This window comes from Chamaea fasciata, unplaced genomic scaffold (assembly GCF_029207755.1).
Source record: "Chamaea fasciata isolate MVZ Bird 193981 ecotype frontalis unplaced genomic scaffold, bChaFas1.0.hap1 SCAF_27, whole genome shotgun sequence".
Lineage (NCBI taxonomy): Eukaryota > Metazoa > Chordata > Aves > Passeriformes > Sylviidae > Chamaea > Chamaea fasciata.
This window is the reverse complement of record NW_027094112.1, coordinates 2,984,096-2,998,917: the sequence shown is the minus strand read 5'-3', so window position 1 is coordinate 2,998,917 and position 14,822 is coordinate 2,984,096. Positions and strand designations below refer to the sequence as shown.

The 14,822-nt window shown below is 43.2% G+C and overlaps 1 protein-coding gene across 2 annotated transcripts; it reads left to right on the top strand.

Moving 5' to 3' along the window:
- The first annotated feature begins 41 nt into the window (after positions 1-41).
- DHX8 (DEAH-box helicase 8) lies at positions 42-14,076 on the top strand. Of its 2 annotated transcripts, XM_066205010.1 has the most exons (23): positions 42-186; positions 553-638; positions 1,228-1,300; positions 1,647-1,732; positions 2,329-2,438; positions 2,531-2,842; positions 3,130-3,274; positions 3,733-3,936; positions 4,265-4,352; positions 4,665-4,762; positions 5,278-5,425; positions 5,744-5,925; positions 6,339-6,533; positions 6,732-6,917; positions 7,384-7,594; positions 7,919-8,100; positions 8,785-8,925; positions 9,200-9,355; positions 10,188-10,325; positions 10,744-10,872; positions 11,701-11,897; positions 12,040-12,219; positions 12,691-14,076. In XM_066205010.1, exons 1-23 carry the CDS (start codon positions 75-77, stop codon positions 12,908-12,910), a joined length of 3,579 nt encoding a protein of 1,192 aa, XP_066061107.1. In that variant the 5' UTR covers positions 42-74; the 3' UTR covers positions 12,911-14,076. The 2 variants fall into 2 exon arrangements, with proteins under 2 accessions (XP_066061107.1, XP_066061108.1); XM_066205011.1 differs by lacking the exons at positions 42-186; positions 553-638; positions 1,228-1,300; ... (5 more) ...; positions 4,265-4,352; positions 4,665-4,762 and having other exon boundaries at positions 5,336-5,425; positions 5,744-5,848.
- The last annotated feature ends 746 nt before the right edge of the window (positions 14,077-14,822 follow it).

The following is a 14,822-nucleotide window of genomic DNA, read 5'->3' as shown; positions in this document are numbered from 1 at the left end:
CCGTGTCCCGTCCCCGCCCCGTCCCCGCCCCGGTCTCGTCACGGCGCCGCTTCCGGCGCGCCCAGGACGCGGCCATGGCGGAGCTGGCGGCCGCCGAGGAGCTCGCCAAGCTCGAGTACCTGTCGTTGGTGTCCAAGGTCTGCACCGAGCTCGACAACCACCTGGGCATCAACGACAAGGACCTGGGTAAGCGGGGCGGGCGCGGCCTTGGGGCACCTCCGGGGCGCTCCTGGACGCGGCGGCCGCTGAGCATCGTGTTCCCGGCCAGAGGCAGCTGGCGGAGGGCCGCAGTCTCCTGTTCTGTGGGGCCAGTTTTGAATTTAGACGTTAAGCCCCATTATTTTTCTTAAAAAAAACCAAACCCAAACCCCAAGACTTGCGAGCCTGAGGGAACGCTTCAGTCTGGGCTGAGGAGAAGCTCCCCCGGGCCCGCAGCAGCCCCCGGGGCCTGGCTGGTCCCCGCACCGCCAGAGCAGCTTCTGTCCCCACGTGCCGGCCTTACACTGCTTTCCACTTACTTGTTTCGATTCACTTTATGCTTTTTCCTCGCAGCCGAGTTTGTGATAAGTCTTGCCGAGAAAAATACCACGTTTGATACATTTAAAGCAATTCTTCAGAAGAATGGTGCTGAGTTCACGGTAAGTGACACCTGAACGTTATTTACGTGTTCTAACTGTTGTGCTATATTTTATAGAGCTTTTTGTTTTAAAGAGAAAGTTGTGAGGAGTTATTATTGGTTTTCTTCAACTGGAAAGCTACATACTAATTAGCTTCTGATATTCCTGTCTCCCCTGCCTTCCCCTCCCTCATATTTTTAAAAACTTTTGTAGTCTTTGAGAAGCACTTTTCCTAAGGGCTCAAACTGCTTATTGTTATGTTGAGCATATAAAATATGGAAGAAACAACTTTTCATGGAGACAAACGTTGTCATAAATCTTACGATGCTTATATGCTGTGTTTATTGATTCCTCAGGAATAACTGTAGTTGGATTAAATAGGTGATTTAAAATGATTAGCAGAAAAGTCACTTAGATGAAATTATCATTATTTTGGGGTTCAGCTTACGCCTTTTTAGGATGTACATCAAGTCCAGTGATAGTTTCTAAAAATCAACCTGCATCTTCAGAATTGAGGGGTTTGCATCCTGCAAATAAACCCTCACTTATGCGTTCTACTAATGAAAGTGTTGCAGTCATTTCTTGAAGTATTTTACTGTTTTTTTCCCAGGATTCCCTCATTAGCAACTTGCTACGTCTCATACAGACAATGCGGCCTCCAGCAAAATCATCCACGAGCAAAGGTAGGTGGAGCCAGTGGCTCAGTGTTTGTGAGACTGATGCAGTTACTGTTTCAGTCTTGTAAGGCAAATCCTACTGCGCCACATACGCTGCTGTTGTTGTTCTGAGTGTGCTGCTCAGAGTATTCAGTCTTTCACATGTTCACTAATAATCAGAATTTTGTTTGAAGGAGGGTAACACAGTATTCCTCGATTTGAATCTCTGTAAAAGCTGTATCAACCTTTGCATTCAGATGAAAATTAAACTTTATATTTGGTTATAGAAAAATCTAGAGTGAATTGTTGTAGCAGTTCTAAGTTTTGTGTTTCATTGTGCTTTTATTTTTTCTTTTTTTAATCTCAAAAACAGAGGCAGTTGTCAAACCCAAATCAGAGAAAGAGAAGTTGAGGGAATTATATCCAGCCCTTTGCAGGCCAGATAATCCCAACGTCAGGGTAAGGTGGTCATTTCAGATTTCTTTTGTGACTGTGTGAAAACTTCTATTTTTTTTCCCAGTTAGTTTCAACCTTTTTTCTCTGTCTAATGCATGGATACATGTGAACTGTGAGAAATGAAATGTGGAAGAGGTAGAAGGCTGGTGTTACTGCACATTATTGCAAAGAATATCTGTTAGCAATTGTCTTGTTGATAGTGTTTTGCAGAATATCTGGAAGGTGAGACTCTTGTGACATTAAATTTGTAGCCTGGCCTTCCTTACATGATGTTCAAAGTAACAATGTGTTACAAACTAATTAAGAATATTGTGTTCAGATGCTGTGAGGGACTTGCATTTTGTACTTCTGTAATAATGGGGGGCAATGAGATGGAACTTTCTATTATACAAAAGCAGAATTGTCTCAATATTGTGGCCAAATAGGGAGAGTGCTTTACTACCTTTTTTTCTTTATCACATATTGAGTCTGATCTTTTTTCACCTAGCATTCTTTCTAAATAGATACACGTATGATGATGATTCTGTAGATCAATTCTTTGTGACAGGCTTTTTGTCAGCGCTTTTGCAGAAAGGGGCAGCAGTTTTCTGTTCTTGCAGAATATGCTGGATGAAGATGACGTGAAAGTGGCAGCTGATGCCCTGAAAGAACTCGAAGCTCTGATGCCTAGTGCAGACAAGCAGGGCAAGCAGAGGAGCAGTGACCATAGGTAGGTGCCTTGTGTGTCTGGGGGGAATGTCTTGGCTGCTGTCATTGCCTGAGGTGGAAATCCACTGCAGTGATGTAATTTTTGTTTGTTAGGGCCAAGAAAAGGAAGAGGAGCCGAAGCCGTAGCAGGGACAGGAAGCGAAGGCACAGATCTCGCTCCAGGTCTCGTTCCAGGACTTGGGATAGGAACAGGGGAAAATCCCGATACCGCTCAAGGAGCAGGAGTTGGAGTCCCAGCAAGGACCGCAGGGATCGGGAGAAGTACCTTGAGAAGAGCCATGACAGGTGGAGAGACAAGCACATAGACCGTCCCCCTGCTGAGGAGCCTTCCATCGGAGACATCTACAACGGCAAAGTCACCAGCATCATGCAGTTTGGGTGCTTTGTGCAGCTGGAAGGACTAAGGTACCCTTCCATGTTTACAATAGATCTGGTACTATTTCAGCTGAGTTCTCTTTTCTGCTGGTACCTTAAAGATGTGCTGAGCCTACCAGCAGGTATTCTGGATTTTGAAGGATTGTTTCAGGAATATAAATTTGACAGTGGAGAATAATAAAATTCTCACTACAAAAGCCAGTTGTGAACATACACAATCTGTTAGCAGCAAAATATTTTATTATACATTCTGAGTGGTCTGAAGGGCTGTCAGAGTAATAATGTGCCCCTCTCATGCGTCTCTGTTTCACTCCCAGGAAACGTTGGGAAGGCTTGGTCCACATCTCAGAGCTGCGAAGAGAAGGACGGGTTGCCAATGTTGCTGATGTTGTGAGCAAAGGGCAAAGAGTGAAAGTCAAAGTGTTGTCTTTTACTGGATCCAAAACCAGCCTGAGCATGAAGGTACAGAGTGCTAAAATTCTTAAGATGATGCCTCTTTTTGATGTTTTTTACTCTTTGGTGGAAACTAATACATAGCCATTCAATTGGGAGTTAAAAACAGAGTTACTTTTCTGTATTCAAGTGGCCTGTTTACTTGTTTTCTCTAGGTTCTTAGTTTTGATGTAGTGCTCCTAACAGTTTCTTGACTTGACATGATATCAGAGAGGCAAGGCAAACTTAAAGCTATTGCTGTTTGTCTTCATTTTTCAGTAGGAGAGAAACTTTTCATTTTAAACTAAATCATTACTATTGCCAAGACAGAGTAGAGTGTGAGGATGTTCTTACCCAGCAGTACCAGCTGAAAAAAAACCAAAAAGCCTACAAAACAGCATTTTCTGTGAATGGGCATTAGAAAGCACCAGAGTTAATAGATGATGAGAAGTGTAGAGCAGATTAATTAATTAATCCGTCTAATGTAGGATGTTGATCAAGACACTGGGGAAGACTTGAACCCAAACCGTAGGAGGAACCTGGTTGGAGAAAGCAATGAGGAAACCTCCATGAGGAACCCAGACAGACCCAGCCACCTGTCCCTGGTGAGCGCCCCCGAGGTGGAGGACGACAGCCTGGAACGGAAACGCCTCACGCGCATCTCGGACCCGGAGAAGTGGGAAATAAAACAGGTCTGTGCTGCAGTCAGGGATACTGGATGGCAGGCAGTCAAGTTGCCAGGGAGTTCCATGAACTAGGATACAGCTCCTGGATTAATTGATTGTGGAACTTACTCCTTAACTGTGAATCGCTGTTTTCTGATTGGGGACTGTTTTGGGGCTATTTGAAGTAACAAAAGGACTGTTTGGTCAGAGGCTGGATGAGTTGGGCAGAGGTATGCCAGGATACAGAACCATTCCTTCGTTCCTGTTCTACAGGAATGGGATTAGAACTGAGTCATAGGCGTGAGTTATGTTCTTTCATGGGGATGTATTCATGTTGTATTCATTCTGTTCCCAGATGATTGCGGCTAACGTGCTTTCCAAGGAAGAGTTTCCTGACTTTGATGAGGAGACTGGAATTCTTCCTAAAGTTGATGATGAAGAAGGTAGTATTTCCCTGTAGTCTTATTGTTGTAAATTCCTTGTCTTTCTTGATGATATTGATGATAGAAGTAACTATAAAGCATCTCACAATTTGCTGTCATCTTGTACATTTGGACCTAGAGTTCCTCTGGCTGTATTATTAGTGGCATCTGGATGTGCCCTGTCTGTGCATTTTTATTTGCAGTGTTTTCACTTCTAAAGCTCTTAGGTACCTTATAAGCAAGAATGCACATGAAGCATTATTTGGAGAGGTACTTTTATGTACCTGAAAGATGCTTAATTTTTCTGTAACAATTGTCATTTGTGAATTTTAGATGAGGATCTTGAGATTGAGCTAGTTGAAGAAGAGCCACCATTTCTTCGAGGTCACACTAAACAGAGCATGGATATGAGTCCCATTAAGATAGTAAAGGTAAGATATTTCCAGGGCTAGAAGCAATGTACTTGATTGAATGAAATAATTATTTGGGAATTTAACACCCAGTTTCCCACCTGGACATTACTGAGAGTCCTGAAAAACATAACCACTGAACTGAAGCTCCTTCCAAATAAAGCTGGGTTCTAACTTAACTGGTGACTGTGAAGTGGAATAATGGAACTGAAATGCCATTTTAAATAGATGTGTTAGTACAAAACTTCTCTGTTCTGCATTTTCTTATCTTTTCAAAGTAGAAGGTAGTAAAGAAATGCTTTTCATTAGTTGTGCCCACAGTCCTTCTGACTGGGCAGTGTAAGGATGCTCCCTATTATTTATAATTATGAAAATCCATGAGGCTGGCCTGATGGAAATATCCTGGAAATCTAATAAACAAAATTTAACATGTTTAAAGCATTTTTAGAAGGTGCTTCTAAAGGACTGTAACAACAGAAAGATAATTGAAGGTGGAGGAATGGTAGTGCTTGAAGTCTTTTCCTTTTGCTCTCCAGAATCCAGATGGTTCCCTGTCCCAAGCTGCTATGATGCAAAGTGCTTTAGCTAAAGAGAGAAGAGAACTTAAACAAGCCCAGAGAGAAGCAGAGATGGATTCCATCCCCATGGGCCTCAACACACACTGGGTGGATCCTCTCCCTGATGGTATGTCTGAGCAGTGGTAAACTGTGCCTTTTTTGTGCTATTTGAGCAACCCCGGAGAAATGTCTTACTACTCTGTTTGTCTGCCACACTTTAAAAGTGAGTCAAAGAAAAAAGGCTTTTCCACTGGAATGCAAATAGGAATGTCGAGGAAGTGTGCAGGTATATCCTGTAATGGTGGGGGTACACATGTAGGAACTTAAAAAAACATTTAAACACACTGAACAGAAGGCCTGGGCGATGGAGCAGTTGGAGCAGGATCATCAGGGTCTGTGCTGTGTGAAGCTGGATGTAATAATAATGAAATTGTTTCTTTTCCAGTGGATGGAAGACAAATAGCTGCAAACATGCGAGGTATTGGGATGATGCCAAATGATATCCCAGAGTGGAAGAAACACGCCTTTGGTGGCAACAAAGCTTCTTATGGTAAGAAGACACAGCTTTCCATCATTGAACAGAGAGAGAGTCTCCCAATCTTCAGACTGAAGGAGCAGCTGATACAAGTAAGACCCTTGAAAAGGCATTCTGGTTTGAGCAAGCAGTAATTTAAAATAGTCTTGGTTTAGCTTTTTGACAGGGAAATAGCCAGCTGATAATTTTAAATACAGAACTTTAGTTCATGATATGTATTTTAAAGTATTATGTGTATCTGTATACTTTAATGCAGTTCCAGGTATTTATTGATGTCAGTCAAAATTGATACTAAGATCATGTGAGTAATGGTTAAGTCAGATGAGCAGTTAAACAGGTTGCTGATTTGATCAGTAGGAATATTTACATGGTTTTTGGTCTGGGTCAACTGAAGCAAAACCAAGAGCAGCTCAGTCTAGTCCCAGATAGCCCATGTTGATTTTGTTTGGTTTGTTTTGGTTTTTTAAAAATTGTGACAAGTGTGTGTTTTCTGACCTTTTTCTAGGCTGTGCATGACAACCAGATTCTGATTGTTATTGGAGAGACAGGATCTGGGAAAACAACCCAGATTACCCAATACCTGGCTGAGGCAGGATATACCTCAAGAGGAAAGATTGGATGTACTCAGCCTCGCAGAGTGGCTGCAATGTCTGTTGCAAAGAGGGTGTCAGAGGAATTTGGTTGCTGCTTGGGACAAGAGGTAAATTTCTATGTTGAAGAACATGCCAAAATAAGTATGAGGAAAAGTAGGAAAAATCAGTAGTGGACCTAGTTTTCTTGCGTGTCCATATGTCTATTCCCTTGTAGGCTGTAAAGTGAGTTTGTGGAATAATCAAACTGGGAGTTAATGAGGCTGATAATTGTGTAACTTCTGTTTCTGTGCAACCCTTCCTCCCAGGTTGGCTACACCATTCGGTTTGAAGACTGCACCAGCCCTGAGACTGTCATCAAATACATGACAGATGGCATGTTACTGAGAGAGTGCCTGATAGACCCAGATCTCACCCAGTATGCCATTATCATGCTGGATGAGGCCCATGAGAGGACCATACATACAGATGTGCTCTTTGGACTACTAAAGAAGGTAATGTAGCATTGGATTTTTACTGCTTTCAGTGTTTTCTGTGTGGGTAGGAGAGGTAAAAAGCAAAGTTAAAGTCTTACAGGTTCATATATGTGCTTCAAGAGCAAATGCTCTTAAGGGTTTATGGTCTGAATCTTGGTGAAATGAGCCTCTGTGTGAAGGCAGAGCAAGCAAAATGCAGCAGAAGCAATGAGAATTTGTCATCCTGGATGTTCATAATGGTGGATGAACAGGGGATTGTTTTTGCCTTGCTCATCCTTCTCTGCCAAAAGCTTTCTTGTGATAATGTTGCTAAAGGACCTCAGTGGTCAATTTTCTGAAATTCTGGGTGCTGGCATGAGCTGCCCCTCTCCTCAGACATTAAAACATCTTATATTACTGGTTGTGTTTGTCTAACTTCAGTCACATGGCATATTTCTATAATTCCAAGGACAATAAATGACTTGAGAACTTTGTCCTCCTGCAGACAGTGCAGAAACGGCAGGACATGAAGCTGATAGTGACATCAGCAACCCTGGATGCTGTGAAGTTCTCCCAGTATTTCTATGAAGCACCAATCTTCACAATTCCTGGCAGAACATACCCAGTAGAAATTCTGTACACAAAAGAGCCAGAGACAGATTATTTGGATGCCAGTCTGATTACAGTAATGCAGATCCATTTAACAGAGCCACCAGGTGAGTAGGGAATGGTCTTGGGTTATTGGTGATATAAAGACCTCTGAGCAAGGTCTTTCTGTAAGTCATGGATCATGTTAGTAATGTGAGCAAAATGCTGTCAGGACTGTTCTTTCTTGTTTGCAAATACAGTAACTAAAATACTGAAAAAGTTGGGTGAACGACTGAAGTTCGTTGCCTCTGGCTAAGAGTTACTGCTCTGGGGGCAGCAGAAGTTGGGGATCCTCATCAATGAAAAAGATATGAGGAATGGAAATATGGTGATGCAGGAGTTGTACTAAACAGAACTGATTCTCTGGATGTTTTAATTTACTTCCTGTGTAGGTGACATTTTGGTCTTTCTAACTGGCCAGGAAGAGATTGACACTGCCTGTGAAATCCTCTATGAGAGGATGAAGTCTCTGGGACCTGATGTTCCAGAGTTAATTATCCTACCAGTATATTCAGCTTTGCCCAGTGAAATGCAGACCAGGATCTTTGACCCAGCCCCACCAGGGAGCAGAAAGGTAATTTCATCTATGTGCCCTTTCATCTTCTGCTGATACATTTTAATAGTGGGATGTATTACAGTGCTGAAAGAGTACAGTTTTTGGAGAAAATCTGATTTACAGCTTAGAGATATTCTTGGTTGTATACATACGAAGTTATCTAAACCTTTGAAGACATGTATAAAAACATTTGGTGTAGCAAACCTTTGTGTGGAATGTTCTTGGTGTGTTATTTAATGCCGTATCTAAAGGCTCTTAACTGCAGTTAATCTGAAAATCTAAATTCTGAATGCAGTTCCTGTAGGATGGAGATAAATTTCCTACCAAGCAGCTAGTGAATATTTAGGGATACATTCTCAGGGAGATTTTTTTCTTAAATACAGGCTGTGTTTGAGTGATGGGTAAAAAATCTCACTGAAGTCAGTGCAGTCTGCTTACAAGCTCTGTCTTGCTTTTAATTGTGGGTTTTATCATGCTCTTTTCCCTTTCTGCTCCAAGTTTAAACAAAGGCAGATTCTTAAAATGTGTCCGTCTTTGTAGATAACATCTCCTTCTCTTCCCTGTGAACACATTTCTCCTTTCAACATTAAGTGACAGTGGTTACATTTATAACAAATGGCTCATATTATACCTGTGAAGTTGAGTGGTGGGGGTTGGCTTGGCAGACACAGAACTGGTGCTGACTCAGACTCTGATTTGCAGGTTGTCATTGCCACCAACATTGCAGAGACATCTTTGACTATTGATGGAATATATTATGTTGTTGATCCTGGCTTTGTGAAGCAGAAAGTTTATAACTCCAAGACTGGAATTGACCAGCTGGTGGTGACACCCATTTCCCAGGTAGATATTCTGTGTTTGGCTCTCCCCATGGGTGTTGTGTATCTTCCCAATGTGGCGTCCAGGCACACGTGAGCAAAATGAAGCAATGATGAAACCACTTTTTTGATAGCTCCATGAGGCTCCTTGAGGCTGTGCCTACAGGATACATCCTTCCCTGTGTTGTATTGAATGCCTTTCTATCAATACAAGTAGAATTGTGAATAACTATTTTATTTTACTTGCTTTCACCTGTTCTGGTTTGTACCTGTTCACTGAGATGCCTTGTTATCCTTAGGCTCAAGCCAAGCAGCGTGCAGGAAGGGCTGGGAGAACAGGCCCAGGAAAATGCTACAGGTTGTACACAGAACGTGCATATAGAGATGAGATGCTAACCACCAATGTGCCTGAAATCCAGAGAACAAATTTGGCCAGTACAGTGCTCTCCCTGAAGGTAGGTATTTCACCAGCTAGTAGCAGGCCAGCATGGGAAGTGTTTCAATAAATGAGTCTTTGCCTTTGAGTCTCGGGAAGTAGTTCTGTAATTTCAGACCTTTCTAGTGAACAGAGGTTTTTTGGAAGGGAGATTTCAACAAAAGCAATTGTCAGACGCTGGGCTTGCTCCTGTATTTTTCTTTTGAGGGTTGTTCTGTTGGATATCCAGCTAAATTATGAGTTTCAGCTGCACACTACAGTTAGTTGCAGGAGGTAGGAGAAACAGAAATCTCAAGAGCAGTAGCATTTCCTATGTAGGGTACATTTATATTGTTAACAAATGAGACACGTTGTTTTAGAGTCGGTTTAGAGCTGCAGACTTGGGCATGTCTAAGTGTCTACCATCCCTCTGGAAGTTTGTGAACTGGATTAACCCAGTCACAGCTGGGAAAGCTCCCGCCATTCCCCTTTCTGGCAACATCCTGTGGAACATCTGAGAAGGTCCTGTGGAGCTGTCAGGCCACACTGTTACAAGACAGGATATCTTCAAAAGCAGCATTCAGCTTTTGTTTCTCTTCAACTGAATCATCTTGCTTGAGGAGTGTGGAACAGGACCAAAGGAACAGACCAGAAAGCTGAGTCGTGCAGGAATGCCATGGGCCAGTGCTCATTATTTGAAGTGCAGGAAGGCAGCTGTGTGTTCATGGCTGCACCTGCAGTCAGGATAAGGACATGAGGCTTGGGTTGCCTAAAGTGTTGTAGTGCCTCACTGTTTGGTGTTATATCTCTGGCTGGACTTTGTTGTCTTCCTTCTCAGTGTTTTAACTTGGCTTTTCTCCAATCCCTCCCAGGCTATGGGCATCAATGATTTGCTGTCCTTTGACTTTATGGATGCTCCCCCCATGGAAACTCTCATAACTGCCATGGAACAGCTCTACACCCTGGGAGCTCTGGATGATGAGGGGCTGCTCACTCGACTTGGACGCAGGGTAGGCAAAACAAAATTCCTCTTAACCACTGCCTGGGCTGTCAACATTCAGGGGATGACATGAGGGCAGTCATGGCAGGCCTTTCTTAGCATTGTTGGTTTCCTTTTGCTGTCACTCTTGTGGTTTTTTGGTAGCTTTTGATTTACCACAGTTACATACCTTCTGCTTTTTAAGGAGCAGCTAGTGTTTCTCCTTATTCATAAGTTTACATTTATTAATGTTGAAGAACTTCCTGTAAGTATTAGGATATTCTTGTGATAGTGAATACAGACAAATAATTTGCTTCATGTTGGGTAAAGTTATTCTGGGTCTAGCAAACCTCTTTGGAAAGTAAATATGCCAGAAAAGGTATTGCGTTCTTTTGCACTGAGAAGACTGAGGATTTTTCACTGAATGCCCTGAAACATGTTTCTTGCAGATGGCAGAATTCCCCTTGGAGCCTATGCTGTGTAAGATGCTGATCATGTCTGTGCACCTGGGCTGCAGCGAGGAGATGCTGACGATTGTCTCCATGCTGTCTGTGCAGAATGTGTTCTACAGGCCAAAGGTGAGGAACTGAGCCAAGAGGCAGCAGTGCTACAGCCTGGGTGGGTTTGGTGTGGATGCCTCAGGGGTTAAGAGTGAACATATTTGCCAAAAGAAACCTGTGATTTGGTCAGAGCATTTGCTTGTGCATTACCTCGCTGATGTTCCTTTTCATTTAAGGGACTGTAGCTGTGCTGTTGGTAGTTTCTTTGCAGATGGGAAGGTAGAAGGGAAAAGTCTTCCAATCACTCTTACATTTCCCAACTAACACGTACAGCCTAAACCTGTCAGTCCCAGCTCTGGAGTTCAGGTTGCCTTTGCACTTTTAGATACACAGAAAGTATTTCTTCATGGCACCTCTAGCCTGTGCTGCTTTCTTCTAACTCAGTAAGCAGCAGGCTCTGCTGTGGTGGGGTCAGGTTTGTCTTGGATCCATTACTTTTTCTGCAGGGTAATCTGTTTTGATTTATGTAACTGCAGTATGTGATTAATGTTTTATGTGCAGATGGGAGAAGTGAGGAGAAGGGTGTGGATCACCAGGCTCAAACCTACTGCTTCAGCACATTTCTTGAGTGACTGAAGTTATTTCTAGAGCAGTAAGAAAACCAGTTAGTGCAGTGTGTGCATATGCTTCCTGCCGTATAAATGAGCCATTTACTTTGAAGTGTTCTTTCAAAAATGTGAACTGAAATTGAACAAAACATTTTGTGTTGTCTTAATCTTGTATCGTCTGTTCTATGATAGGTTTAAAATGTCATGCTATGAATGACAGGGAGCCTCTGTCATTTGTATTGTCCAGGGATTTTCTCTATGATGTAGATATCTGATTGATGTATGTTTTCTGTGTCAGGATAAACAAGCCCTTGCTGATCAAAAGAAAGCCAAGTTCCATCAAACAGAAGGTGACCACCTCACGCTGCTGGCTGTGTACAATTCCTGGAAGAATAATAAGTTTTCCAATCCCTGGTGCTATGAAAATTTTATCCAGGCCCGATCCTTGCGCCGGGCTCAGGACATTCGCAAGCAGATGTTGGGCATCATGGACAGGTGAGCACGTCAGGGAGGACAAGCACTGACTGTGTGTCTTATGCTTCTCACATTGTAATGGCTAAAGAAAATTCACTGAACTGATCTTGGTAGCTGCATGCAAATCTGGAGAGCTGTAATCTTTTTCTCTCCTATGTGGCAGGCACAAGCTGGATGTGGTGTCCTGTGGGAAGGCAACAGTTCGGGTCCAGAAGGCCATTTGCAGCGGCTTCTTCCGAAATGCAGCAAAGAAGGATCCCCAGGAGGGCTATCGGACACTCATTGACCAGCAGGTTGTCTATATCCACCCGTCCAGTGCTCTCTTCAACAGGCAGCCTGAATGGTAAGGAAGGCAATAGCATGTAATTTCCTGTTTCTCTTCAGCCTTTATAACACAGAAAGTCGTGGTGTGTGCTGTTTGTGGAGTACAGGTCTGAGCAGAGACTGCTGATTCCTTAGCAATGAGCAGACTGAGAGAAGTTTCGAGTCTACTTATGTCTCTTTCTGCTGCTAAACTTAATGCCTGTGTAGAGATGAGACCGACTTTTGGAGCCAAGGCCAGGCCTGAAGTTTGCAGCTGTCTGTTTCTTTATTGTGGAAGTGAGTTGAAAACACTGAGTGTTGAAGAGGGAGAGAGCATTGTTTTAAATGGGATGAAGGAATTGTGTGCTGAAGAGTAGTTGTGAAGTAGGAGAGGGAATATAGGGATAGCTCTTCTGGAGCTTAAAAAGGAGCAAGTTTAGCTACTCCAGCCGTTGTCTTGTTGGTTCTTGTTTGAATAAACTGATTCTAAGCCCTGCTGTCCTTTTCACAGGGTGGTGTATCACGAACTGGTGCTGACCACCAAAGAATACATGCGGGAGGTGACGACCATCGACCCTCGCTGGCTGGTAGAGTTTGCCCCAGCTTTCTTCAAGGTCTCTGACCCCACCAAGCTGAGCAAGCAGAAGAAGCAGCAGCGGCTGGAGCCGCTCTACAACCGCTACGAGGAGCCCAACGCCTGGAGGATTTCCCGCGCCTTCCGGCGCCGATGAGCCCGGCTCCTCCTGGCCTCTGCCTGCTCTCTTCTTTGTGGCACTGGGGTTTTTCCACTGCTGCCACTGTCCTGGGAGACAGACATTCCCATGGAGCTCACCTGTGCAGTGCACAGGTACTCAACCTTGGCACAACAGGTGCTCAGGGGGCACCCCAGCTGTGCTGCAGCTGCACAGGCCACTGCTGCCTCTCAGAAGTGGATCTTGGAGCACTTTAGAGATTTCCCTTTTAAGAGATAAAATCTAAGAAACAGAAGTCTGGGTACTGAGCTGAACAACAGAAAAATAGTGGTTTAAAAGTGGTTGTTCACAACCTGACTGGGTTCTGAGTGACCAGACAAATAGAAGCTGGAATAGTTTGTGTCTTTACACTGCTAAAAGGGATTTATTTCTACCTAACATTCTTGGTCAGTGACTGCTTTTTGGAAGCAGCCTGTTCTCTATTTTACCTAGTTTGTGCATTTTCCCATTCAATGTTACTGTTTGTCTTTTATTTAAGCCATCTCTGGTGAGATATTTGGTATCTCTGGCTTTGGGATAAGGCAGGAAAATTCTTGAAAACCAGCTCGATTATATTTAGACAATGGCACAGGTCAGACTGCATCTCCTGGGTGCTGAAGGGTTTATCAACCAGTAATTACCACATCCCCTCTGCAGCACAGTTCCATCTGGAAATGTAGGTGGTTACAAATGTTTAGACCTTTTATACAATGTGCCATGTGCTTTATTTTCACTTAGAACATTTGGTGACATCACATCTGTTGGGTTTTTGTAATAGAATGAGCTGTTACAGCTAAAATGTCTGTAAAAATTGTGTAACAGTTTCGTGTTTTAAAAAGAAGTTGACTGCCTAGTGTGTGCCATGCCATGCCTAAATTATCTGTAAAAAAATTTTTTGTTGCTAACAGTTGAGATTTGACTCCATAGCTACAGAAATCTTATTTTTTTTCCAAAGCTGGAACATTTGCTAAAATTTTTGTTGAAATGAAGAGAATTAGGTTGACTGGGTTTTTTTACACAGTGAATTGGAAGAATGTTTCACACTGAAAAGTAGCTTTATTGGAAATACCTGTCTGTACAGAGGTGAGCAGGGATGTTGTTAAATGTTCTAAGATTTCTCTCATGTTGTATCATCATAAAATTAAAGAGAATTACAAAGTTTGTAAGTTTGGACTCAAGAGAGTCAAAGCAAAAAGGACAGGAATGGAAATGCCTCCAAAACATGCTTAAAGCTAATTTAGGGAAATGGAAACAGGTAGCATAAAGCCAAAGCTCAGCAAGAACTGAGGTGCCACAAACTCTTGCAGCTATACAATCCTGAGACACCTTCCTCTCTCCTCCTTTGCTTTCTCACCTGATATTTTCCATAGTTCCTTAGGGGCCAGGAGAATGGTTATTAACATCCTGAGCAGAGCCTGGCATGCACAGGGATGTGTTTGTGCAGCTGCTCTTTCTGAGGAAGGCAGGCGCAGCACAGCCTTCAGGAGTTCACAGCTCCACCAGCAGTCTTGTGGCTCTGTGCTGGGCACTGCTGAGGCCACGTCTCAAATCTTGCATCCAGGTCTGGGTCCCTCACTACAAAAAGAATGTTGAGGTGCTGAAGGTGTCCAGAGATGGGCAGTGGAGTTGGGCAGGGTGTTATGATCAGCTGTTAGATGCTTCTGCCCGAATTAAGATACAAATGAGACCACATGCTGAAGTCAATAGTGTGGATTTTATTTAACTGCAAATACGAGGTAAAGAGAGAGAGGAATAAATAGGAAAAGGAGAAGTGGGGAATGAGAATGAGAGTGACAGAGACACAGATTAAGTAGAACATGCAGGTATAGATGGGAATACCCATGCACCTTCCTACTGGGGGAGACAGTTCTGCCCTGTTTTAGAACAGACTGGTTCTGTCGCAGCAACACTT

Bases quoted from the DNA above. Each gene is read 5' to 3' on its own strand.
- DHX8 (XM_066205010.1), top strand. From the start codon at position 75: ATGGCGGAGCTGGCGGCCGCCGAGGAGCTCGCCAAGCTCGAGTACCTG. The intron at 6,918-7,383 runs GTAATGTAGCAT...GTCCTCCTGCAG, and splicing joins TCTTTGGACTACTAAAGAAG to ACAGTGCAGAAACGGCAGGA. The intron at 8,101-8,784 runs GTAATTTCATCT...TCTGATTTGCAG, and splicing joins CCCCACCAGGGAGCAGAAAG to GTTGTCATTGCCACCAACAT.